Source organism: Anomaloglossus baeobatrachus, chromosome 1 (genome assembly GCF_048569485.1).
Source record: "Anomaloglossus baeobatrachus isolate aAnoBae1 chromosome 1, aAnoBae1.hap1, whole genome shotgun sequence".
NCBI classification, from domain to species: Eukaryota; Metazoa; Chordata; class Amphibia; order Anura; family Aromobatidae; genus Anomaloglossus; species Anomaloglossus baeobatrachus.
Genome location: NC_134353.1, coordinates 624082349 through 624109973, shown reverse-complemented (window position 1 = coordinate 624109973; position 27625 = coordinate 624082349). Strand labels below are relative to the sequence as shown.

The 27625-nt window shown below is 49.2% G+C and overlaps 1 protein-coding gene across 4 annotated transcripts in view; it reads left to right on the top strand.

The window, feature by feature from the left end:
* The window catches only part of SEMA4D (semaphorin 4D), a 134294-nt gene that overhangs the window by 58019 nt on the left and 48650 nt on the right, over nucleotides 1-27625 (top strand). For all 4 annotated transcript variants that reach the window (XM_075318929.1, XM_075318921.1, XM_075318911.1 and 1 more), the window contains exons 5-10: nucleotides 2679-2741; nucleotides 3580-3678; nucleotides 3889-3982; nucleotides 5826-5942; nucleotides 8181-8335; nucleotides 27243-27418. In XM_075318929.1, the coding sequence (XP_075175044.1) occupies nucleotides 2679-2741; nucleotides 3580-3678; nucleotides 3889-3982; nucleotides 5826-5942; nucleotides 8181-8335; nucleotides 27243-27418 (704 nt within the window). The remainder of the gene's footprint in view (nucleotides 1-2678; nucleotides 2742-3579; nucleotides 3679-3888; nucleotides 3983-5825; nucleotides 5943-8180; nucleotides 8336-27242; nucleotides 27419-27625) is intronic.

Here is a 27625-nt window from a genome sequence, read left to right as displayed (position 1 = left end):
CTTGGTGGCCGATGCTAGTCAGTTTCCACTTGGTGGCCGATGCTAGTCAGTTTCCACTTGGTGGCCGATGCTAGTCAGTTTCCACTTGGTGGCCGATGCTAGTCAGTTTCCACTTGGTGGCCGATACTAGTCAGTTTCCACTTGCTTAGGGGCCTTTCGTTGAGTTGAATGATTAGTGCAATCATTCATTGTCTACATTGTATATTGTCAGCACATTCCCTGTGTACGCGGGAAGTTGTTTCTGACAACTATTATCTTTTAGTTCCTATAAAAGACAATCGCACAATCGCTGCCATGTTTACATAGTCCAATCATCAGGGATGAGTGTTAGAAAATGCTCTTTTGGACCAATATCGGTTGTAGAAATGGCCATAATGTTCATGTTCACAACATTTTTAAGCTTTACCAAAATTTAGACAATGGTAAAATGGTAAGCTCACATGATAACACTCCATAAATATATTTCACAATGACTGTTAGGAAATCGGAACCCAAAAAGGCGACTGAGCCATTGGTGATGGGCAGGATCTGAAGAATAGGTACTATAGGTACTGGCTGATGATTTTAGGAAGGTGATCATTGCCTGGGTTGTACTTTTTGTTAGCGTTCTGATGTTCCTATGAAAAGAATCTAATGCTGGATTTGTCATTATGTACGCTTACGTTTCCAATATCTGGAGGTCTAATGTGCATATGGTACATCTTAGCAGACATAGTTACCGTATTTTTCGCTTTATAAGACGCACTTTTGTTCCCCCAAATTTTGGGGGAAAGTAGGGGGTGCGTCTTATAATCCGAATATACGGGGGGGGGGGTGTACATATATATATACACACACACTACAGAGTCCAGGGGAGGTGGTGGCAGCTCTTGAGCGGTGCTGTGGGGCAGGTGACAGCTTCTCCTGCTCCCGCTCATATAATATGCACAGCCGCTGTCCAGCAGTGTGGTGCTGAAACTGCATCACGCTGAGGGGCTGGAGCAGCGGTGCATATTATATCTGCCTGCCCCCCTGTGATCGCACATGCCCCCTCCCCCTGTGTTAGCTATGGCCCCCGTGCTGCTACCCATAGTAAAATAAAAAACTCTTTACTCACCTCCTCCAGCGCTGATCTCCGGTCTCCTGCTGCTGCTGTCTGTGATAAGGCAAGCAGAGATGATTTCACTCTGCCGTGCCGATCACATGACCGGCCGAGAACCAGGAAATGCAGGAGGCCGGAGTTCAACCCCGAGGAGGGGGACACGATAGACCACAGTGCTGGAGAGGGTAAGGAAACAGTTTATTTTACTAAAAGCAGCAGCATGTGTGCAGCCACAGGGGGGGGCCGTGTGTGCAGTCACAGGGGGGGCCGTGTGTGCAGTCACAGGGGGGGGCCGTGTGTGCAGCCACAGGGGGGGGCCGTGTGTGCAGCCACAGGGGGGGGCCGTGTGTGCAGCCACAGGGGGGGGGGGGGCCGTGTGTGCAGTCACAGGGGGGGGGCCGTGTGTGCAGCCACAGGGGGGGGCCGTGTGTGCAGCCACAGGGGGGGGCCGTGTGTGCAGCCACAGGGGGGGGCCGTGTGTGCAGCCACAGGGGGGGGGCCGTGTGTGCAGTCACAGGGGGGGGCCGTGTGTGCAGCCACAGGGGGGGGCCGTGTGTGCAGCCACAGGGGGGGGCCGTGTGTGCAGTCACAGGGGGGGGCGTGTGTGCAGCCACAGGGGGGGGCCATGTGTGCAGCCACAGGGGGGGGCCGTGTGTGCAGTCACAGGGGGGGGCCGTGTGTGCAGTCACAGGGGGGGGCCGTGTGTGCAGTCACAGGGGGGGGCCGTGTGTGCAGCCACAGGGGGGGGGCCGTGTGTGCAGCCACAGGGGGGGGGCCGTGTGTGCAGCCACAGGGGGGGGGCCGTGTGTGCAGTCACAGGGGGGGGGGGCGTGTGTGCAGTCACAGGGGGGGGCCGTGTGTGCAGTCACAGGGGGGGGGCCGTGTGTGCAGTCACAGGGGGGGGCCATGTGTGCAGCCACAGGGGGGCCGTGTGTGCAGCGACAGTGGGCCATGTGTGCCGCCACAGTGGGCCGTGTGCCAGCCATAGGGGACATGTGGCACCACTGGGGGACGTGTGCCAGCACAAGGGGGCTATATTCAATATAAGGTGGCCATATACAGATTAAGGGGGCTAATTTTAGGATGGGGGGCTATGAGGGACATATACCCTATATGATTTGTTAGACGGACACTGGCATTATAAGACGGACCCAATTTATTAAAAAATTCTCTATTCCTTCACCAAATTTGGGGGTGCGTCTTATAATCAGGTGCGTCTTATAAAGCGAAAAATACGGTAAATCCCTTTTTTAATCCAGAAAGTGAAGATTCAAAAAGTCTAATAATTTGGCAAAAGTATAGCACAACACTACAATAAGATGTAAAAGACCAACAGGCGAAGACTGGGCAGAGAGACATTCAGGAAACTACAAAGTTACATTAGCGGACATTGATTTTCTGTTTTGATTGCCTTTCTGAAGGATCTCAACTGCCCAATATCCCAGAATATAGAGTGATCTGACCCATCCGGTCTCCTACTAATATCATTGCCTTTACCCTTTATAGATTCTAAGATATAACTATACTGTACATCTAAGCAGAGTGGGTAAAGAGTCTGAATTTGTGTGTAACCGTGCTTCCTTTACCTTGTACCTAGGTTTACTGGAAGGTTACTGAAGGGAAAAATGAGGAATGTTCTCGAAAAGGCAAATCCAAACAGGTACTCTTGTACTTTAACTATAAGAGCTTTATCTTGCACGCTATTTAAAATGCTTGTTAAAAAAATAAATTAAATAAAATATCTGTGAATTTTAAATTTTTAGAATAATTTTTTATTGATATGTTTTTGGTTTTCAGTACATTTGTAACACGCATGTAAAGTCATTAAAATTTTCTGCAAATTGCGTGTGACCAGTGGACGAGCAATTTAACTCATCGATAGAAAATGATATACAGACGTTGACCCTTCTCCGCACGCTGCAGACACCGGCTATATTTCATAGCCAGCATTGGAGTGTAACAGCAGCCGAAGCTCCTGTTAACCATTTAAATGCCACTGTGACTGCCTTTTTTAAATATAAAAATTCTTACCCACCCCCCTTTCATTGTAAAAAAGTATTTGGTATGCTGCATCTGTAAAAGTCAAGTCGATCAAAATATTAAATTAATGATCTCATGCGGTAAAGCCGTAACAAGAAAAAAAATCAAAATGCCAGTAATGTTTGGGGTTTTTTTTTTATTTTTTTTCCTATCACTCTTCCATTTTATTTTTTAATGAATGCAGTAAGTGTTACAAGCGTCATGTGTACCCCAAATTATCAATAAAACAGTCAGTTCCCGCTTACAAAAAACGAGCCCCTCACATAGCTCTATAAACAGAAAAATAAGAAAATGGGGACACAAACCATTTTTTTTCCTACTAACTTCTGATTTTTTTTTTTTTTTTTTTTTACCATTTTAAATAAAAAAAAATGTATAAGTTTGGTACATCTGTACTCATACTGAATCTAGGTCATGACTATGGCTGATTTCTGATTATTCCTGTGTTCCTTTTCTAGATTGAGTGTCTGAACTACATTCGGGTGTTGCAGCCATACAGAGAAAATTCTCTGTTTGTGTGTGGAACCAATGCTTTTCAGCCGGTCTGCGACATTCTGGTCAGTCCTATTGATTTGTCACCTGTCATGTGTTACCTGTTCTAGTAGGATGCACATTTGCTATGGGAAGCAGATACTGTGTACACCAGGCATCCTGCGGCAGGGGAGTCATACACAGACTGCTGCTTTTTCCCTCTACATAGAGAATTCTGTTACAAAAACAGTCATTTATTTGGAAAATCTCCTAAATTGCTTTCTGTGTCATTATAGGAATTAAAAAACTTTAAGCTATTGGGTAGAAATGAAGATGGGAAAGGAAGGTGTCCATTTGACCCCGCAGAAAGTTATGCCTCAGTAATGGTTGGTAAGTGGCCATGATTACAATCTCTTCCTTAATCTAATAATATATACATAAATACATAAAATGGCTGCACTCATGAGTTTCACAATTTCACATGCTTGTTCTCCTGTAGTGCCTATTGAGCTATGCATACTGTCAGCTAAATGCAGGATTTAGGGGTACTTTGCACACTACGACATCGCATGCCGATTGAAGCGATGCCGAGCGTGATAGTCCCTGCCCCCGTCGCACATGCGATATCTTGTGATAGCTGCCGTAGCGAACATTATCGCTACGGCAGCTTCACACGCACTTACCTGCCCTGCGACGTCGCTCTGGCCGGCAAACCACCTCCTTCCTAAGGGGGCGGGCCGTGCGGCGTCACAGCGACGTCACACGGTAGGCGGCCAATAGAAGCAGAGGGGCGGAGATGAGCGGGACGTAAACATCACCTTACCTGCATCCTTCCGCATAGCCGCTGGAGGCAGGTAAGGAGATGTTCCTCGTTCCTGCGGCTTCATACACAGCGATGTGTGCTGCTGCAGGAAAGAGGAACAACATTGTACCTGTCGCTGCAGCGATATTATGGAAATGCCTGACACTACACCGATCAAACAATTTCGACACTTTTGCGCTCGTTAATTGTAGTAAAAAGGATTCACATACTCTGATGTCAACAACGACGCCGGATGTGCGTTACTTTCGATTTGACCCCACCGACATCTCACCTGCGATGTCGTAGTGTGCAAAGTACCCCTTATTCTGTAATTTTAGTGGGGGTTTTTTTATTTTTTTTTTATTTTATTTTAATGAGGCTGGTTTATTGCTAAAGATTCAGATACACAGTAAGGCTATGTGCATATTTTCAGTATTTGGTTGGAGAAATTTCTAAACCGTTTCTGCATCTTTTGACAGGAAAAATGCAGAGCAAAAACATGCATTTTATGTGTTTTTATCATGCGTTTTTTAGTTGCTTTCATTGGTGAAAAAAGTAGAAAGAATTGACATACTGCAGATTATTTTCTGCACCACATCTGCAAGGAGAAAAACTCAACCTGTGCACCACACTAAAAAACGCACTGTGTGCACACAGCCAAAGGGCGGCATTACACGGTACGATATATCATGCGACATGCCGTCGGGGTCACGGAATTCAGGACGCACATCCGGCATCGTTAGAGATGTCGCACCGTTTGACACCTCTGAACGATTGTTAACAAGAAAAATACTGACCTTATCGTTGCTCGTTGACACGTCGCTCATTTCCATAATGTTGTTCCTCCTTCTGTGCACCGGTTGTTCGTCTTTCCCGTTGCAGCACACATCTCTACGTGTGACACCCCGGGAACGAAGAACAACTTACCTGCGTCCCGCCGGCAATGCGGAAGGAAGGAGGTGGGCGGAATGTTAAGTCCCGCTCATCTCTGCCCCTCCGCTTCTATTGGGCGGCCGCTCTGGGACGTCGCTATGACGCCGAACGTCCCTCCACCTTCAGGAAGAGGATGTTCGTCTTCCACAGCGACGTTGTTAGGGAGGTAAGTACGTGTGACGGGGGTTTAACGACTTTGTGCGACACAGGCAATAAATTGCCCGTGACGCACAAACGACAGGGGCGGGTGCGATCGCTCATGTGATCGCACGATATATCGTCTTGTGTAACGCCGCCCTTATTCTCCACTGGTGCACCATTAACTACTTAGTATTATACAGCAATGGGTCGATACATTCCTAGTTTTCCAGACATAAGTATATGTTCTAAAATTATAAACCCGGTTCTCCCTTTTTCCCATTCTAATGTTTTTACAGTATATATTTTACAGCTGCAATGCTTCAAAAACAAATACTCTCATTTTTTTGTTCCCAAAAGATGGAGATTTGTACTCTGGAACATCTTTTACCTTCCTCGGAAGTGAGCCAATCATATGTAGACACTCTCAAAAACTAGGCTTCTTGAGAACAGAGTATGCTGGACCTTGGCTGAACGGTAAGTGGAGAGCCCGGCCATTTTAGCTATTTTCAGATTATGACAACACTTGGCATTCCCCATCTTTTTTGATGGCAAGAAAAGCCAGTAGACATCACTCTTTTTGCAGTTACCTGATAATAGCTCTTTGGATCACTCCTCCAACAGATCTGTCATCTCATTTCTCTCTACATATAAAAGTAGTTAAAGTCACTCAAAACCTAATTAAAGGGATCCATTAAGTTATGGGAAAAAATTTAGTGGCTGGAGTGAATATTGTTTCCTTGACAAACAACCACCAAACTAATGATTTGGTATTGCCCATTGCATATCAATGGTCACTCCTAACTGTCCAACTGTCATCACAGACTGTGAGCAGCATATTGTCTCTTCGGGTCCCATTGTGAAATATATATCTGAAGAGCTGCCATGTGTAAGAGAGGAACAGACATCACCAGTAATCTTGTAATGAACCTCTGACAGTGTGATAATCTGTGTGGGCTATTTGGAGGTTGAGGGAGCCTCATTTTGGCTGCCGGCACTCCCCTGCACTATAGGTGGTGTCACACAGCAACGACGAGAACGACATCGCTGCTAAGTCACCATTTTCTGTGACGTAGCAGCGACGTCCCGTCGCTGTGTGTGACATCCAGCAACGACCTGGCTCCTGCTGTGAGGTCGCCGGTCGTTGCTGTATGTTCTGCTTCATTTTTTGAACGTTACTCTCCCGCTGTGAAGCACACATCGCTGTGTGTGACAGCAAGAGAGCTACGAACTGAAGCGAGCAGGGAGCCGGTGTCTGGCAGCCTGTGGTAAGCTGTAACCACGGTAACCAAGAAGCTCTTTCCTTGGTTACCCGATATTTACCTTACTTACAAGCGTCCCGCTCTCACGCTGCCAGTGCCGGTTCCCTGCTCCCTGCATGCGTAGCTGGAGTACACATCGGGTAATTAACCCGATGTGTACTCTGGCTAGGAGTACAGGGAACAGGGAGCCGGCACTGGCAGCGTGAGAGCGGGACGCTAGTAACTAAGGTAAATATCGGGTAACCAAGAGAAGTGCTTTCCTTGGTTACCCGATATTTACCTTAGTTACGCTTCCACGCGTCGCTGCTGGCTGGGGGCTGGTCACTGGTGAGATCTGCCTGTTTGACAGCTCACCAGCGACCATGTAACTACTCAGCAGCGATCCTGATACGGTCAGATCGCTGGTCGTAATTGCTGCTGCGTCTGCTATGTGTGACACCACCTTATGAAGCAGCAGTGACTCCTCAGCGCCAGCGCACAGCAAAATTGAGAACTGCCCACAGATGGGTGGATCAGTGACGGGAGGGACGGCAGGCATACTGCGCAGGCTCGAGATTTCTGGCCGCACACCTCACGTCACTGGGACACCAGGGAAGAGAAGGGGAGGAAGAATTCTGTATATTGAAGACCGGAGGCAGACTTGTCTTCCGAGCAGTACACACCCCATAGCCTGGTAGATAAAAGAGGATTTTTGCTAAACGACCTCTCATCCATGAGACATACTGTTATGGCTAATGTCACCTCTATGCCACCTGTATGCCCATATTAATAACTAAAAAAACTCACAAGGGGCGACAGATTCCTTTTAAAGATGTCACACCACCAACAGTCATAGTTAGTGAGTAGCTTATCGGAATACACTCACGCTACAGTACATATAGACAGATTTTATTATGAAACAATGGTAGTGTTTTTTTAATTTGCTTTTGAAGGGAATCTGTCAGCAGTATTTTGCTATGGGATCTTAGAGCAGCAGTTATTTAACTTGGTACAGTTTTGATACAGTTTGATTTCTTTATAGATCTAGCAGTGCTCAGAATGCTGAGCTCATTGGCAGCTTTCTGTGTACATTTTCACAATGATGCTAATCAGTGGTGGGGGCGGGGTTACACAGATTAGCGCTACTGCCTGGCATGCAACACCTAGTTCTGAAGTGATAATCTCCTACTGATAAAATATTGATTTGTATTGAAACTACAGCAAACTGCTGAGCAAGTGACACATACCCGGAATCACAGTCTCTGCCCCTGCATCATTCTGCTCTCAGATTGAATAGTATACTTGTGCTGACAGATTCCCTTTATGTCAAACATACGTTACTTATTGTGGGAGAGATGCTCTTCTGAAATCTGCAGTGCGCACTTTGTATGGCGATCACTGTTATAACTTTTGTGGTAAAGTACAGTTATTTTTTTTTTCGGGGCTCTCCTAATTACCTACCTTGTGCTCCTAGAACCCATATTTGTGCACGCAGAAGTTATCCGGGCTCCTGAGAACAATCAGGAAGGCGATGATGACGACAAGGTTTATTTCTTCTTCACTGAAGTATCTCTGGAGTATGACTTCTTCAACAAGCTCCTGATACCAAGGATTGCCAGAGTCTGCAAGGTGGGTTGTCTGCCATTGTTTCTTGCAAAAAGAAATGTAATGACTATGCCACATCACAGCAACTGGATATTGGCTTGTCCATTACACCAGGGTTTACCACCCTTAGTAACTTCTCAATAGGATCCTCATGATCTCATTACACACACTGCCTGATGATGGCGCTCTTCACCCAAAACGTTCAATGTAATGAATAAGAATGACAAAAGCAGTGTTTTCATTGGCTCTGCAATATTTCAATAAATCTATGGCTGAGGCAAACCCATAAGACTCTAGAGTGCTGTGCTACTTGTCTCCACATATAGATCCTTTGATGAGGGGGGACCAGCTCGCCTACACCATACACTCTAAGGCTAGCTTCACACTTCCGTTGTTTTGCATCAGTCACAATCCGTCGCCTTGAGGAATTACGGTATCCTGCAAAATATTTTGCAGGAATCCAGTTTTTCCCCATAGACTTTTATTAGTGACGGATTGCGACTGATGATGCTGCGTTGCATCCGCTGCGCCGCGGTCAGTCTGTTTTTAACTGATCGCCGGGCGGGAGCAACGCAGCCTGTAACGGTTTTTGAGCAGCGCAATCCGTAGGATTTTGCTGCGCATGCTCTCTCTGGCTCCCTGCACCCGTAACCAGGATACACATCGGGTAACCAAGCAATGCGCTTTGGTTAGTTACCCGATATTTACACTGGTTACGTGTGCAGGGACCCAGCGCTAAGCGGTGTACGCTGGTATCCAAGATAAATATCTGGTAACCAAGCAAAAAGTGCTTTGCTTTAAGTTACCCGATATTTACCCTGGATACGTGTGCAGGGAGCCCGACACTTCCCCACTCGGCTCCGCCCCCTCCAGCACTCCGCATGTGTACACACACACACACATACACACACACACTCGTCTCCAGCCCTGCAGTCCCCGCGGCACTGACGTCCTCAGCGCCACGGCCCCGCCCCCCCACACACAACGGAGTCCGACAATGATTTCTGTTCTTTGTCATCCATTGTAAAACGCATCAGTCACATGCGTCAAGCAACGCATGTGATTGATGCAAAACAACGGAAATGTGAACCTAGCCTAAGGAGTTGTGCCGCCTGAACGTGTATCATGCCACAAGGAGAAGGTCCATTGCAGAATGCATGATGACATGTATACGGTGTTAGTGTCTGGATGTAATAAGAATATAAATCATTGCCTGCTACTATTACCCCCCACCATACATCTACAGGGCAGAGAATGGCTCTCACACAGCCAGGAACTGCTTCTAACAGCTGCTGATAGAGCAGAACTCTTCAGCGAATGTTAACCTGTTAAATGCCATTGTCAAATGAAATACTCCCCCCCCCCCCTCCCCCCCCCAAAAAAAAATAATAAAATATTAACACCACAAAAAAGGGTCACAGTATTGACCTGCCCAGGTCACAGAAACTAATGCATAGCTGATGCAGCAGCCCACCGTAGAAAAGGTAATACAGGTGCAAAATACAGGTGAGACAACCACAATCAACCTACTAATTCATGAAGGGGTGATTGCTTAGTATTAGACAGTATTAGTCCCTGTACACATATAGTGCTGGACTGCCCGGCAGAAGGAGTCACTTCGTGCTTTGTCTAACTTCATTTTTGGCAGTGTCCGCCTTTTTGAGATTGGCACAAGAATGGTGGTTGACTGCGTTTTTGTGCTCGCCTCAAAAAGACAGACACTGCTGGAAGTGATAAGCGCTGTACCGAGCAGTGCTGATGCACTGCTCTGTACAGCACAAGTGATCATTAAGGGGACTAGTAAATACAATATAAAGTAAAAAAAAAAGTTTTTAAAAATCTGGGGAAAAAACCCCAAACCCCCCACAAGTTTGTCACCCCCTTTGCTACATTAAATATAAAACAATTAAAAAAAAATACACATTCGATTATCGCAGTGTTTAGATATGTTCGATATATCAAAATATAAAATACATTTAATCCGATCAGTAAACTGGGTAATGAGAAACAAAATCAAAACTCCAGAATTAGTTTTTCTTTTTTTTTTTTTACTGCTGCAACAACAGAAAAAAAATGTAATACCAGGTGATCAAAACATCATATATGCCCCAAAATAATATCAATAAAAACATCAACTCGGAACGCAAAAAACAAGTCCCCGCAGAGCACCAGAGCTCAAAAATGAAAAACATTACAACTAAAGAAGCTTCAACACAAGCAAGATTTTTTTATATACATAATATATAATATAGATAGATAATATTTTTGTCCCAAATTTTAGAGTTTTTTTCTTATTACCACTTAAATAAAACAGAAGCTATACATGTTTGGTATCTGCATACTCGTACTGACATGGAGACTCCCACTGCCGGGTCAGACGTAAGGCAAAATGAACTCTATAAATAGAAACATAAAAAGTTAGTTGAAATTTTTTCCCCGCTTACCATTACATCATATGATAAATTGGATGGTGTCATTTAAAAGTACAACTCATCCTGCAAAAAAAACAAGCTCACATGGTTATATTGCCAGAAATCTAAAAAAAAATTATGGCTCTTGGAGGAAAAAACAAAAGCGCAAAAACGAAACATCGCCCTGTGCTTAACAATTAAAGAGGATCCGTCACCAGATGAACAGTAACAAGTTTTTGATCTCACTTTATTCCCATTGCTCCCTTGAATGTTTAGTTTTTTGAAGCCACCACGCAGTAGTAGGGCGATCAGCCTTTTTTATTTAGTGCTGCTTTCTGTGATCATTATGGGGCATGGCTTACAGATTCTCACGCTCCATGGTAAATCTGAAGAAAGCCCAAGCTATTGATGTGCACAGTGTAAAACACATAACTGGAGCATTGCATGTACATCTGGAACAAACATGGTCTATGCCTTCAGAATGATTCCTCCCTGCAAACAAGCACGTTTTCTATGTGACTACCATATACATAATGTATAAATTCTTTAGTTATTCTTTTTATGGGGCTACTGTTTACATTTTATAGACTAGAACAAGTATCGTAAGACAAAAACAGCGATCGATTTTATGAGGATGCCTTGCATAGTTTCATTGTACGAGCGCAAAATGGAGAACGGCACACAGATTATTCCAAGCCCAATCCGCCGTGGATGCGTCTGTGGTCCTATAAACCTTAATTGTAGTTTGGGGAATGGTTATGTTTGAAATTCATCAGAGCTCCACTTTCACATATTTTCTTTAAGTGTTACAAGAGGCTTCGGACAGGCTGTTTTTTGTCCTAACCAGCGATGACAGGTGGAAATTCATGCTAAGCTGTCATCACTCAAACCGAAAAATGAGCCCAGCTGCCTGTCGCTATCACTCGGGCACACAGAAGGGTGCCAGTGTTGCAGAATTGACATTCTCAATTGTGCACGGAGATAACTTTTATTGGCGTTCTCATGCATCTTCCAGCGACAATACGGATATCCAGGCCTAATTACAGTAATTTAGGCACTGCCACTCCACCCATACTATTAACTGAGGGATGTTAATTATCACTATTATGCACTGTCACACGTATATATTTGTGAAGATATGCTCCTTACTCCTGGTAATACCTTTTTAAAGGGACTGTCTGCTTGAGAGAGCCATTTACAATGTTAAATGCCAAGTTGATGGATACGGTAGCACCCAATGAACGGCGTACAATGTAGGCTTAAATAACAGAATATTAAATAGTAAATGGATCTCCCTGGCGTACAGCATTTGTTACTGCAGGTATTGTCTGTTTTTACCATCTCGAGCCATAAACGTGCACTAAAGCATATACTTACTCTAATAGTATGTGTATGGTGCTCTAGATCCTTTTAGAGCGTGAAATAAAGAGGGTTCAGTCCAAACAGGACCTTTCTCAATTTGTCAGGACTAAGGTCTCGCTGATAGATGCAGAACCCACCACTGGGACCCATACTTGTCTTTAGAGCTAGAGTTTCTGCCCTTCATCTCAAAGCTTCAAGAGTGAGTAGGTGGCTGCGCATGTACAGTTCTGTCTATTTACTTCTGGGTGTTGTGTTACCCAGTGAATGGAGAAAGCACATCAATAAAATGTTTATAGCATATCCCATGGATTACCCCTTTAATGCTGACATACAGAACCATTGCTTCTTGTGAAATGTTATACTTCCAGGAGTCCTGATATTTTAACGGTGCCTTGGTGAATGTAGTTAGTCTGTCTAGTCTAATCTGGATGTTTCCATGGCAACTTGAGGCCCAGGTAGACACTGGACAGCTACACCAACAGTTACGATCAGGCCGGATGGCTACAGCTACGATCAGGCCGGACGGGTACACCTACAGCTACGATCAGGCCAGATGGCTACACCTACAGCTACGATCAGGCCAAACGGCTGCACCAACAGCTACGATCAGGCCGGACGGCTACACCTACAGCTGCGATCAGGCCGGACGGCTACACCTACAGCTGCGATCAGGCCGGACGGCTACACCTACAGCTACGATCAGGCCAAACGGCTGCACCAACAGCTACGATCAGGCCGGACGGCTACACCTACAGCTGCGATCAGGCCGGACGGCTACACCTACAGCTGCGATCAGGCCGGACGGCTACACCTACAGCTACGATCAGGCCGGACGGCTACACCTACAGCTGCGATCAGGCCGGACGGCTACACCTACAGCTGCGATCAGGCCGGATGGCTACACCTACAGCTACGATCAGGCCGGATGGCTACACCTACAGCTACGATCAGGCCAGACGGCTACATCTACAGCAACAGCTAATATCAGGCCGGATGGCTACACCTACAGCTATGATCAGGCTACTGCTATACCGGCACAATTCACCTTTGATCTGCAGAATTGCTTACTGAGCCAGAGGGTGAAAAACCTTAAACATGTGTTAAAGCATTTAGTATATATGTGCCAATTGAAATACTATGTCCCAATAATGACAAAAGTATATTAGGAGTGATACCTTTTATAGGCTAACCAGAAAAATTATATTAGCAAGCTTTCAGAGCACAAAGGCTCCTTCTTCAAGCAATTTATAAAGGTATCACTGCTAATATACTTTTGTCATTCTCGGGACATAGTATTTCAATTGATTTTTCTGGCTAACACGGTACCACAATATTACCCTGTATTGCACATTGTAAGTATATATGTGCCGACACTTTGTTTGCATGTGTTCCTGCGTTACCTTTGCGAATTCTTCCATGATATCTTCTGTAATAGGTGGTTTTGGCCTGAACTGTGCATAACAAACATTTTGTTAATTGCAATGAACCCAGATCCGATCGCTGGAAATGTTTTGTTTAATATTACCGTGGCATCTTTTTACTGGTAAGCAGACCTGCTTTAAAGGGGTTTTCCCAGTTTCTGGCTGTAGTTTCTCTCTGCTTGACTCCCAGTGTCTGTTACTGTCTGCAGTGCTGACATCACATTAACAGCGCTGCGGCCAAACAGTATGCTCAACCACTCTTAACCCCGTCACTTCTGGGCTATTTTCCATTTTTTTTTTTGCTCTTATTTCTCCTCCCCTTCTTCCAAGAGCCATAACTTTATTTTTCTGTTAATATAGCCATGTGAGGGCTTGTTTTTTGCATGACGAGTTGCACTTTTGAACGACACCATTCATTCTATCATATACTGTACATTTTTTTGTCACTACGCCATGTACCGATCAGATTAATTGATTTTTATATTTCTTTGTTGCTCCATTGGGAGACCCAGACAATTGGGTGTATAGCTTCTGCCTCCGGAGGCCACACAAAGTATTACACGTTAAAAAGTGTAACCCCTCCCCTCTGCCTATACACCCTCCCGTGGATCACGGGCTCCTCAGTTTTATGCTTTGTGTGGAAGGAGGCACACATCCACTCATGCATTCTCATATTAGTTATGTCGGTTGGAAGAAAAGAGGGCCCCCACGGGGCCCCCGGCATGTTCCCTTCTCACCCCACTATGTCGGCGGTGTTGTTAAGGTTGAGGTACCCATTGCAGGTACAAAGGCCGGAGCCTCATGCCGTCTCCTTCACCATCCCTTAGCGGCTCTGGGAGAAGTGGGATCCTGAACGGTCATCCAGTTGCTGGGACCGTGCTCCCTCCGCAGCCCCTGTGGGAATCTGCCGGACCGGAGTCTATTCAACCTCAGGGACCGGGCCCTGCAACTCTAAGGTACTCTGTGTCCCCATTGGGGAATGTGCAGGAGCGCACCTTCTTCCCGGACGCTGCGGCAGCTGTTGGATTGTGAAGACCGGCGGACTTCCGCGCTGACCGTGCCTGCTTGTCGGGCGCGGTCTCAAATTTAGTCCCCGGCTTCATCGCGGCCTAGTCGCAAAAATCCCGCCCCCGGACCTGCCTGTCAGGGGTAAGGGCGGGACTGCCGACCTGAGATCGGACGTGAGGGCTGGAGCATCCTGCATGTTTCCTCCCCCCTCACTGATCACTGTGGGGACCCCAGATTCCCGCACTTTCCTGGCGCCACCCACGGCTCCACTCCTCCCCTGAGATCTCCGGCAGCCATTTTTTGGGCATTCTGCCGGTGGAGGATTCTCAGGAACAGCTCTGCAGCTCCAGGGGACCTAAAACTGGGAATCTGGAGGCACACACTCCGCTTGTTAGCGGTCGGTAAGCCACACCGGTCACCCGGTGCTGGTCCCCCCTAGGGTGCCGGAATAGATACGTATTTATATATATATTTCTGTTCGGTCGGGCTGTATACCCTGTTTTTGCCCATATACCCTCAGTGATCATTCTCCTAGGAGACAACAGCATGTCGTCCACAAGGAGCAAAGCTGTTAAGGCACAGGGGTTTTTTGCGGCCTGTACCTCTTGTGGGGCTATGTTACCTGCGGGTTCCACCTACCCTCACTGTGAGCAATGCTCGATCCCTGTTTCACTTGCTCAGCCGGAGCCTCGGTCACTAGTGGACCCCCCGGCTCATGTAGACCCCCCTGCTCCCCCTGTCCAGGTGCCAGGGACAGAGTTCTCCTCTTTTGCTGAGAAACTCTCTGAGTCACTTTCACAATCCATGGCTCAGTCTATGGACAAATGGTCTGCCAAGCTGCTAGAAGCTTTGCAGTCCAGACCGGTCCTTACACAGGCCCCGGCCCCTGTTGGATCGTCACCTCCAGGCCCCTCTCGGTCCGAGCCGCAGCGCGCTCCCAGGTTGGGCCCTAGGTCCCACGCGGAGGACTCCTGCCAGGACCACAGTCCTAGACAGGCTAAGCGGGCTCACTGGGAATCTTCCCCGACTTCTTCACGCTGCTCGGGTTCCCAGCTTGAGGACTCTCTGGAGGACGAGGCGGACGTCGCAGCTCAGGGTTCTGACCCTGACGTCGCCCTTAACCTTGATACACCTGAGGGGGACGCATTAGTGAATGATCTTATCTCGTCCATCAACCAGGTGTTGGATCTCTCCCCCCCGCCTCCTACTGTGGAGGAGTCAGCGTCTCAGCAGGAGAAACACCAGTTTCGGTTCCCCAAACATACACGTAGTGCGTTCTTCGATCACTCTAACTTCAGAGACGCTGTCTAGAAGCCCAGAGCGGTTCCGGACAAGCGCTTTACTAAGCGCCTCACTGACACGCGTTACCCCTTCCCCGCTGAAGTCGTTAAGGGGTGGGCTCAATGTCCCAAGGTGGATCCTCCAGTCTCTAGATTGGCGGCTAGATCTGTGGTATCGGTGGCAGATGGCTCATCACTAAAGGATGCCACTGACAGGCAGATAGAGCTCCTGGTGAAGTCCATCTATGAGGCCACGGGCGCGTCTTTTGCCCCGGCCTTTGCAGCCGTGTGGGCACTCCAAGCTATCTCGGCTTGTCTGACTGAGATTAATGCTGTCACACGTAATTCTGCTCCGCAAGTTGCGTCTTTGACCTCTCAGGCGTCAGCCTTTTCATCCTACGCCATGAACGCAGTCCTGGACTCTGCTAGCCGTACAGCTGTAGCATCCGCTAACTCTGTGGCAGTCCGCAGGGCCATGTGGCTGCGCGAATGGAAGGCAGACTCGGCCTCCAAGAGGTTCTTAACCGGTTTGCCGGTTGCTGGCGAACGCTTGTTTGGCGAACGACTGGATGACATTATTAAGGAATCCAAGGGAAAGGACTCATCCTTACCCCAGTCCAGACCTAAGAGACCTCAACAACGGAAAATACAATCGAGGTTTCGGTCCTTTCGTCCCTCCGCCAAGCCCCAATCCTCTTCGTCCAGCAGGCCGGAGAAAGGCCAGAGGAACTCCTATGCGTGGCAGTCCAAGTCACGCCCCCAAAAGGCCGCAGGAGGTACTGCCTCCAAGGCGGCCTCCTCATGACTCTCGGCATCCCCTAACCGCATCCTCGGTCGGTGGCAGGCTCTCCCGCTTTGGCGACGCCTGGTGGCCACATGTTCAAGACCGATGGGTGAGAGACATTCTGTCTCACGGTTACAGGACAGAGTTCAGCTCCCGTCCTGCGGCTCGTTTCTTCAGAACCTCTCCGCCCCCCGCTCAGGCCGACTCACTTTTTCAGGCGGTGGACGCTCTGAAGACAGAAGGAGTTGTGACCCCCGTTCCCCTTCAGGAACGTGGTCGCGGCTTTTACTCCAACTTGTTCGTGGTGCCAAAAAAGGACGGATCATTCCGTCCCGTTCTCGACCTCAAACTGCTCAACAGACACGTGAGAACCAGACTGTTTCGGATGGAATCTCTCCGCTCGGTCATCGCCTCAATGTCACAAGGAGACTTCCTAGCATCGATCGACATCAAGGATGCTTATCTCCACGTGCCGATCGCACCCGAACATCAACGCTTCTTGCGTTTCGCCATCAGGGACGAACACCTTCAGTTCGTGGCATTGCCTTTCGGCCTGGCGACAGCCCCACGGGTTTTCACCAAAGTCATGGCATCCGTCGTGGCGGTCCTACACTCTCAGGGCCACTCAGTGATTCCCTACCTAGACGATCTCCTAGTCAGGGCCCCTTCTCGGGTGGCGTGTCAACACAGCCTTACAGTCGCTCTGACGACTCTCCAGCAGTTCAGGTGGATCATCAACTTCCCAAAATCCAAGTTGACACCGACCCAATCACTGACTTACCTCGGGATGGAGTTTCATACACAGTCAGCGGTAGTCAAGCTACCGCGAGACAAACAGCTTTCTCTGCAGGCAGGGGTGCAATCACTTCTTCGGAGTAAGTCACACCCCTTAAGGCGCCTCATGCACTTCCTGGGGAAGATGGTGGCAGCGATGGAGGCAGTGCCGTTCGCGCAATTCCATCTACGGCAGCTCCAATGGGACATTCTCCGCAAATGGGACAGGAGGTCGGCTTCCCTCGACAGGAACGTCTCTCTTTCCCTTGCAACCAAGACGTCACTTCAGTGGTGGCTCCTTCCCAATTCTCTATCGCAGGGAAAATCCTTCCTACCCCCAACCTGGGCTGTGGTCACCACGGACGCGAGCCTGTCAGGGTGGGGAGCGGTTTTTCTCCACAACAGGGCTCAGGGAACCTGGACTCCGATAGAGTCTTCCCTTCAGATCAATGTTCTGGAAATAAGGGCAGTGTATCTAGCCCTATTGGCTTTTCAGCGGTGGCTGGAGGGCAGGCAGATCCGTATCCAGTCGGACAACGCCACTGCCGTCGCATACATCAACCACCAAGGCGGCACTCGCAGTCGTCAAGCCTTCCAGGAAGTCCGGCGGATTCTGCAGTGGGTGGAAGCCACAGCCTCCACCATCTCCGCAGTTCACATCCCGGGCGTAGAAAACTGGGAAGCAGATTTTCTCAGTCGTCAGGGCATGGATGCGGGGGAATGGTCTCTGCACCCAGAAGTGTTTCGAGAGATCTGTCGCCGCTGTGGAACGCCGGACGTCGATCTCATGGCGTCACGGCACAACAACAAAGTCCCGGCATTCATGGCACGGTCTCAGGATCACAGAGCTCTGGCGGCGGACGCGTTAGTTCAGGACTGGTCGCAGTTCCGACTGCCTTATGTGTTTCCTCCTCTGGCGATGCTGCCCAGAGTGTTACGCAAGATCAGGTCCGACTGCCGTCGCGCCATTCTCGTCGCTCCAGACTGACCGAGGCGGGCGTGGTACCCGGATCTGTGGCATCTCACGGTGGGTCAGCCGTGGGCGCTTCCAGACCGCCCAGACTTGCTGTCACAAGGGCCATTTTTCCATCTGAATTCTGTGGCCCTCAACCTGACTGTGTGGCCATTGAGTCCTGGCTCCTAGCGTCTTCAGGGTTATCTCAGGATGTCATTGCCACCATGAGACAGGCCAGGAAGCCAACGTCCGCCAAGATCTATTACAGGTCTTGGCAAATCTTCTTATCCTGGTGCTCTGATAACGGTTTCTCTCCATGGCCGTTTGCCTTACCCACTTTTCTTTCATTCCTCCAATCCGGAATGGACAAGGGTTTGTCACTCGGCTCTCTCAAGGGCCAAGTATCGGCGCTCTCCGTATTTTTCCAAAAGCGTCTAGCCAGGCTTCCGCAGGTCCGCACTTTCCTGCAGGGAGTTTGCCACATAGTCCCACCTTACAAGCGTCCGCTGGAGCCCTGGGATCTTAACAGGGTGCTAACGGCTCTTCAGAAACCACCTTTCGAGCCGCTGCGGGATGTCTCTTTATCACGTCTTTCGCAAAAGGTGGCCTTTCTAGTGTCAATTACATCACTCCGGAGAGTGTCTGAGCTTGCAGCGCTATCATGCAAAGCCTTTTTCACCAGGATAAGGTGGTTCTGCGTCCGGTTCCGGAATTTCTCCCTAAGGTGGTATCTACTTTTCATCTCAATCAGGATATCTCCTTACCTTCATTTTGCCCTAATCCAATTCACCAATGTGAAAAGGATTTGCACTCTTTGGATCTGGTGAGAGCACTCCGGCTCTACGTGTCTCGCACGGCGCCCCTGCGTCGTTCAGATGCGCTCTTTGTCCTTGTCGCTGGCCAGCGTAAGGGTTCGCAGGCTTCCAAGTCAACCTTGGCTCGGTGGATCAAGGAACCGATTCTCGAAGCCTACCGTTCTTCTGGGCTTCCGCTTCCTTCAGGGCTGAAAGCCCATTCTACCAGAGCCGTGGGTGCGTCCTGGGCATTGCGGCAGCGGGCTACGGCTCAGCAGGTGTGTCAGGCAGCGACGTGGTCTAGTCTGCACACTTTCACGAAACACTATCAAGTGCATACCTATGCTTCGGCAGACGCCAGTCTAGGTAGGCGAGTCCTTCAGGCGGCGGTTGCCCACCTGTAAGAGGAGGGCCGTTTCGGCTCTTGTTATTGAGGTATTCTTTTACCCACCCAGGGACTGCTTTTGGACGTCCCAATTGTCTGGGTCTCCCAATGGAGCGACAAAGAAGAAGGGAATTTTGTTTACTTACCGTAAATTCCTTTTTCTTCTAGCTCCTATTGGGAGACCCAGCACCCGCCCCTGTTCCCTTCGGGCTGGTAGTTCTTTTGTGTATACATGTTATTCATGTTGAATTGTTCTTTTGGTTCATGGTTCAGTTCTCCGAACATCCTTCGGATTGAATTTACCCTAGACCAATTTATAAGTTTTCTCCTTCCTGCTTTTGCACCAAAACTGAGGAGCCCGTGATCCACGGGAGGGTGTATAGGCAGAGGGGGAGGGGTTACACTTTTTAAAGTGTAATACTTTGTGTGGCCTCCGGAGGCAGAAGCTATACACCCAATTGTCTGGGTCTCCCAATAGGAGCTAGAAGAAAAGGAATTTACGGTAAGTAAACAAAATTCCCTTCTTTGATAGGGCGTTTCTGAACACTGTAATGCCAAATGTGTGCTTTAATTTTTTTTATTGTTTTATTCTTAATGCAGCAAAAGGGGGGTAATTTGAACCTTTTTTTTGTTTTTAGTTTTCAGTTTTTTACATTTTTGTATTGATTTTACTAGTTTCCGTAGCATCACTCTGATCAGGAGAAATGCTGTATAGCTGTGACTGCCGGCATTCACAGGAAGTGAGTCATGACAGCGATGGGTCATAGTCTACCCATCGCTGTCATGGCAACCCATTGGCGCCCAGTGATCGCGTCACAAGGCCACTGATAATGGCAGGAAACAGCGCGATCCCCGCCGCAGCGTGTTAGATCTCGCTGTCAGTTTGACAGCGCAGTCTAAGGGGTCTCCGATCCACCCACGCCTCAGCACTTGTCTGCTGATGAAATCAGCAGCCATGTGGGGGGATGACTGCAGGCTTGCCGTGCGAGCCCGTGGTACCCAGAGGGAGGCGACCTAGGACGTGTGTGTGTGTGTGTGTGTGTGTGTGTGTGTGTGTGTGTGTGTGTGTGTGTGTATATACATATATACACATCCTAGGGTGTGAAGGAGTTAAAGGGGTTTTCCCACAAACAAACAGTTCATTTAATCAATGGATGTTGGAATAGAACTGTTGAGGAAGTAAAAAATAAAAAAAACAGTTTACAGGCATTACAGTACAGGATCTCAAATAATTATTGGCAGGGAAATGTTTTACCTCACAAATCGAATCGGCTATAATCCTGTGCTGTAATGTCTATATAGTCTTCCTGACCAGGAGATGTGGTAAGATCAGACCATGTCCCTGTACGGTCAGACACGGCCATTACACAGTACACAGCAGGGACACAGATATAAGATTATCACAGCACAGGAACATGTGTGTTTTTTTTTTTTTTTGTTTTTTTTTTTGGTGGCGGGGGGGGGGAGGGGGAGGGTTTAAATGCATCCAATTGTGGAACTTATTATTTTCTTCATCGTTCCTTATGGGAGACCCAGACCATGGGTGTATAGCTTCTGCCTCCGGAGGACACACAAAGTACTACACTAAAAAGTGTAGCTCCTCCCTCCTAGCATATACACCCCCTGGATAACCAAATATAGCCAGTTCAATGCTTTGTGTTCAGGAGGCACACATCCACACATGCATTCTCATCTGATTTTTGATTTTAAAGAGTTTGAAGAAAAGCGGGTCCAAGCTGGACCCCTGGCATGTCCCTTCTCACCCCACTGTGTCGGCGGTGTTGTTAAGGTTGATTTCAAGGCTGGAGCCTTACATGCCGCGCTCCTTCACCATCCCTCGGGCTCTGGCTTGAAGTTGGAGCCAGCACGGTTCTCACTGCTTTGCAGGAGACCGGTCTCCATCCGCAGCCCTTTCAGGACCCTGCCAGACGGAGCACTCATCCCTCAGTGACCTGGCCCTGCGTCTCACAAGCTAAGTATTGAGACGTTATTGTCAGGGGGGTCCCTTGCACTTTAATGTTGGGGAAAGTGTGTTATGTTACCTTTGTGACATTTCCGGCCGGTTCTCCGGTTTTCACCAGAGAACCGCGCCGAGGGTGCCTGCGCGCCGGCCGCATTGTAAAATTTAGGCCCCGGCTTCGGCTGCGGCCTACTTTCGTTTTCACTGCTCCTGCATGTCAGTCATGCAGAGGGACAGTGCGGCGCCGCCCACGGCCGTTCAGCACAGGGGAGGACACTCCTCTCTGAGGAGATGTTTCCCTCCCCTGTATATCTCCTTGGCCCTCCGGTTCCCGCTCTTGGACTAGGCCCCGCCCCCACTCCAGCGCCATTTTATCAGCGTTCACACTGATCGGCGCTGGCTACTGCATCTCTGCAACCTGTCTGGGGGTCCGAGCTGTGGGATCCGGAGGGCACACAAAACGGTCTGGTAAGCCACAACCTCCGGTTGTGGACCTTCTTATACACTCTCTGGGGGTCATTCTGAAGGAGTGTGTTCTTTACTGCAGAGCCTCCACCTCAGCAGCATGTCTCACACTAGGAGCAAGGCTGCAAGGCTGTACTCAATATGCACTGCATGTAAGCTCGTACTGCCTGAACCGAGCACATATCCTCATTGTGTTGCCTGCTCTAACATGGTGGTGCCTCAGCCTGGAGTCTCCCCAGTGGTCCCTCCGGCTGCTCCGGCCCCGGTGGCTGAACCCCCGGCTTGGGTAGAATTGTTTTCTAAGTCTATCTCCCAGTCCTTTGCCGACTCCATGGGACAGCTGTCCCGGACTCTGCTGACCATGCATCAGCCCCCTTCTCAGGGCGCCTCTGCTGCTTCGGCTCGCTCTGCAGAGCTCACAGAGGATTCTTCATCTGCTCCCAGACCCCGTCCTCCTAAAAGGAGACGCAGGGTCCCCTCTCCTTCCTCGTCCCGCGGCTCCGATTCACGAGCCGACTCGCAGGACGAGGAGGATGTCTTTACTGGGGGCTCGGACGCTACCTCCATGTGCCCCATTGATCTGACCGAGGGTGATGCAGATGTGAGTGATTTGATTGCGTCCATTAATTCTGTACTGGACCTCAATCCGCCAGTATCAGAGGAGCAACCCTCTCTGGCAGAAAAGCACCAGTTTACCTTGCCTAAGAGAACAAGGAGTGTGTTCTTTAACCACTCCAGTTTTCAAGCCACTGTGTCCAAGCCCAGAGCCTGTCCTGACAAACGCTTCCCAAAGCGTGGTTCTGATGACCGTTTTCCTTTTCCACCAGAGGTGGTCAAGGAGTGGGCTCACTCACCAAAGGTAGACCCTCCGGTGTCTAGACTCTCAGCCCGGACAGTTGTATCTGTGGCTGATGGCACCTCACTTAAGGATCCCACTGACCGCCAGGTTGACCTCCTGGCCAAGTCTGTCTATGAGGCGGCAGGGGCCTCGTTCTCCCCATCCTTTGCAGCAGTGTGGGCTCTCAAAGCCATCTCTGCTTCCCTAGAGGAGATGCATTCCCTCACTAGGGACTCTATGCCTGAATTGGTTACCTTAACTTCCCAGGCTTCAGCCTTTTCAGCCTACGCCATGTCTGCCATGCTGGAGGCCTCTCACCGCACTGCGGTGGCCTCCGCTAATTTCCTCGCTATCCGCAGGATCTTGTGGCTTCGACAGTGGAAGGCAGATGCTTCCTCAAAGAAGTACCTTTGCTGGGTCCAGGCTGTTCGGTGAACAACTGGATGAAATAATTAAGGAGGCTACTGGCGGGAAGAGTACTTCCTTGCCACAGACTAAAACCAGGAAACCTGTCCAGGGCAGGAACCAGTCGAGGTTTTGTTCCTTTCGTTCCTCTAACTGGTCGTCCTCTAAGCCCTCGGCCTCGTCCACTAACTCAGCCAAGGACCAGAAGCCCACCTAGCGCAAGAAGCCACGTCCACAAAAGTCCGCAGGAGCTGCTGCCACCAAGGCAGCCTCCTCTTGACTATCTGGCCGCGCCAGCAACGTCCTTGGTCGGTGGCAGGCTCTCCCACTTTGGCGACGTGTGGTTTCAACACGTCTCCGATCAGTGGGTGCGGGATATCATCTCCCACAGCTACAGGATAGAGTTCTCTTCCAGCCCGCCAAACAGATTTTTTCTGTCAACTCCCCCCTGCTCCAAGGCCGCCGCCTTCTCTCAGGCCGTGGCATCCTTGCAGGCCAACGGAGTAATTGTACCGGTTCCCGCCAGGGAACGGTTCAGAGGTTTTTACTCAAATCTCTTCCTAGTCCCCAAAAAGGACGGTTCCTTCCGGCCCATCCTGGATCTCAAGCTTCTCAACAAGCATGTTCAGGTGCGGCACTTTCGCATGGAGTCTCTGCGATCAGTCATTGCCTCAATGACCCAAGGAGATTTCCTGGCATCCATCGACATCAGAGATGCCTATCTGCATGTGCCAATTGCAGTTTCACACGAGCGTTGGCTACGTTTTGCAATCGGAGAGGAACATTTCCAATTCGTGGCTCTCCCCTTCGGGTTAGCCACGGCCCCTCGAGTATTCACCAAGGTCATGGCAGCAGTGGTTGCGGTTCTGCACCTCCAGGGGTTGGCAGTGATTCCTTACCTGGACGACCTTCTTGTCAAGGCTTCATCCAGTGCAGACTGTCAGCGGAGTGTCTCGCTCACTCTCGCCACTCTTGTTCAATTCGGGTGGCTTGTCAATCTGCCCAAGTCCACTCTGACCCCGACCCAAAAACTCACGTACCTAGGGATGCAATTCGAGACTCTGCCGGCACTTGTCAAGCTGCCCTTAGTCAAACAGCAGTCCCTCCATCTGGCGGTGCGCTCTCTGTTGAGGCCCCGCCGTCATTCCATCAGGCACCTCATGCAGGTGCTGGGTCAGATGGTGGCGTCAATGGAAGCGGTTCCCTTTGCCCAGTTCCATCTGCGTCCTCTGTAGCTGGACATTCTCCGCTGTTGGGACAAGCGGACTTCTTCCTTGCACAGGTTAGTGGCTCTGTCGCCACAGACCAGGAGCTCTCTTCAGTGGTGGCTTCGGCCCCTCTCTCTGTCTCAGGGACGCTCCTTCCTGTCCCCGTCCTGGGTGATCCTCACCACGGATGCCAGTCTATCCGGCTGGGGAGCAGTATTTCTCCACCACCGAGCATAGGGCACTTGGACTCCGTCCGAATCAGCCCTCTCGATCAATGTGCTGGAAATCAGAGCTGTGCTCTTAGCTCTCGTAGCCTTTCACCACCTGTTGGCGGGCAAGCACATTCGAGTCCAGTCAGACAACGCGACAGCAGTTGCCTACATCAATCACCAGGGTGGGACTCGCAGCCGCCTGGCAATGTTGGAGGTTCAACGCATCCTTCAGTGGACGGAGGACTCCAAGTCCACCATATCCGCAGTCCACATCCCAGGCGTAGAAAACTGGGAGGCAGATTATCTCAGCCGTCAAACCGTGGACAACGGCGAGTGGGCTCTGCATCCGGCAGTGTTCCGGTCGATCTGCCGCAAGTGGGGCACTCCGGAAGTGGATCTAATGGCATCCCGGCACAACAACAAGGGCCCGGTTTACGTGGCTCGCTCCCACGATCCTCAGGCCTTTGCAGCGGACGCGCTGGTTCAGGATTGGTCCCAGTTCCGTCTGTCTTACGTGTTTCCCCCTCTAGCTCTCTTGCCCAGAGTCCTGCGCAAGATCAGAATGGAGGGCCGTCGGGTCATACTCATTGCTCCAGACTGGCCCAGGCGAGCTTGGTACCCAGACCTGCTCCGTTTGTCCGTAGAGGTGCCGTGGCATCTCCCGGACCGCCCAGACCTTCTCACAAGGTCCGTTTTTCCGCCAGAATTCTGCGGCTCTCAGATTGACGGCGTGGCTCTTGAGTCCTGGATCCTGACGGCTTCCGGCATTCCTCCCGAAGTCATCTCCACTATGACTCAGGCTCGGAAGTCTTCCTCGGCCAAAATTTACCACAGGACTTGGAGAATTTTCCTGTCCTGGTGTCGTTCTTCTGGCCATGCCCCTTGGCCTTTTTCCCTGCCGACCCTTCTGTCCTTCCTGCAGTCTGGTCTGCAGCTAGGACTATCCCTCAATTCCCTCAAGGGACAGGTCTCAGCTCTGTCAGTGTTGTTCCAGCGGCGTATCGCCCGGCTGGCTCAGGTGCGCACCTTCATGCAGGGCGCATCTCACATCATTCCGCCTTACCGGCGGCCTCTGGATCCCTGGGACCTTAATCTGGTCCTCACGGCCTTGCAGAAACTCCCTTTTGAGCCACTTAGGGAGGTTTCTTTGTCTCGTCTTTCACAGAAAGTGGTCTTTCTAGTGGCCATAACTTCCCTCAGGAGAGTCTCTGATTTGGCTGCGCTCTCTTCGGAGTCACCTTTTTTTTTTTTTTTGGTTTTTCATCAAGACAAGGTGGTTCTCCGTCCAACTCCGGACTTTCTTCCTAAGGTGGTATCTCCTTTCCACCTTAACCAGGATATTTCCCTGCCTTCCTTTTGTCCGGCTCCTGTTCATCGCTTTGAAAAAGCGTTGCATACTCTGGATCTGGTGCGGGCGCTCCGGATCTATGTGTCTCGCACCGCTGCTCTTAGGCGGTGCACCTCTCTTTTTGTGCTGACCACTGGTCGGCGTAAGGGCCTCTCGGCTTCTAAGCCGACCCTAGCTCGTTGGATTAGGTCGGCCATTTCCGATGCCTACCAGTGTACTCAAGTGCCTCCCCCGCCGGGGATCAAGGCACACTCGACCAGAGCGGTCGGTGCCTCTTGGGCTTTCAGGCACCAGGCTACGGCTCAGCAGGTCTGTCAGGCTGCCACTTGGTCCAGTCTGCATACCTTTTCGAAGCACTACCAAGTGCATGCTCATGCTTCGGCAGATGCGAGCTTGGGCAGACGCATCCTTCAGGCGGCTGTCGCCCATTTGTGAAGTTAGGTTTCGCCTACTTCTCAGTTTTCTGTTTATTCCCACCCATGGACTGCTTTGAGACGTCCCATGGTCTGGGTCTCCCATAAGGAACGATGAAGAAAAAGAGAATTTTGTTTACTTACCGTAAATTCTTTTTCTTATAGTTCCGACATGGGAGACCCAGCACCCTCCCTGTTGCCTGTTGGCAGTTTTCTTGTTCCGTGTGTTTTCACCGGCTGTTGTTGTAGACAGAGGTTCCGGTTGTTCCGGGTTTTGCTCTATCTCTACTTGTGGGTGGATGTCCTCCTTCAGCTTTTGCACTAAACTGGCTATATTTGGTTATCCAGGGGGTGTATATGCTAGGAGGGAGGAGCTACACTTTTTAGTGTAGTACTTTGTGTGTCCTCCGGAGGCAGAAGCTATACACCCATGGTCTGGGTCTCCCATGTCGGAACTATAAGAAAAAGAATTTATGGTAAGTAAACAAAATTCTCTTTATTCTAAGATATATTGATATAATTATATAATATATAATAATAATAATAATAATTAATAATAACAATAATATATTGATATATATTGATATATTATATAAGATATATTGAATAAACTCAACTTAAAAATTAACTTTGTATGCGAAATTTAAAAGGGCTTTCCAGCAATCAACTTGAGCAGAGGCAGTAAGCTAGCTGGCTGCAGAGCTGTAAATATGATTAAGCCATAAAGTCACATTAACATATTACACATCTACATACTCAAGAAATAAATCTGGCACTAGCTGCACAGATATAAGTGCAAGTGTTTATTGCAGGTTTAGGTTGGCTTACTCATTAGTTGTGTGCTTTTGTGAGTTTCTTCAGTCTTCATGGCAAGCATCTCTCTCATACTTTCTGCTTTTCTGTTCCAGAGTGATCAGGGAGGTCTACGATTGCTGCAGAAGAGGTGGACCACATTTCTCAAAGCCAGGCTGATCTGTCACTCACAAGAAAATAATTTAATTTTCAATGTTGTCAATGATGTGTTCATCCTGAAGTCCCCAACATTAAAAGAACCCGTCATCTATGGAGTGTTTACTTCTCATCTGTAAGTGTAAATGAGGTTTCCTAAAATCCACCTTCCTTCCTGACATGTACCCGGAGACATTTTAGGATCTGATATGTTATGAGTGATGTTTAAAACTGACACACTCCGCTTGTAGCTTTCTGTAATGGGCTTTGTGATTCTGTATACCAGAGGTCTCAAACCTGGGGACCAGGATGGGGCACATTACTACAGGATGGGGACAAGGAT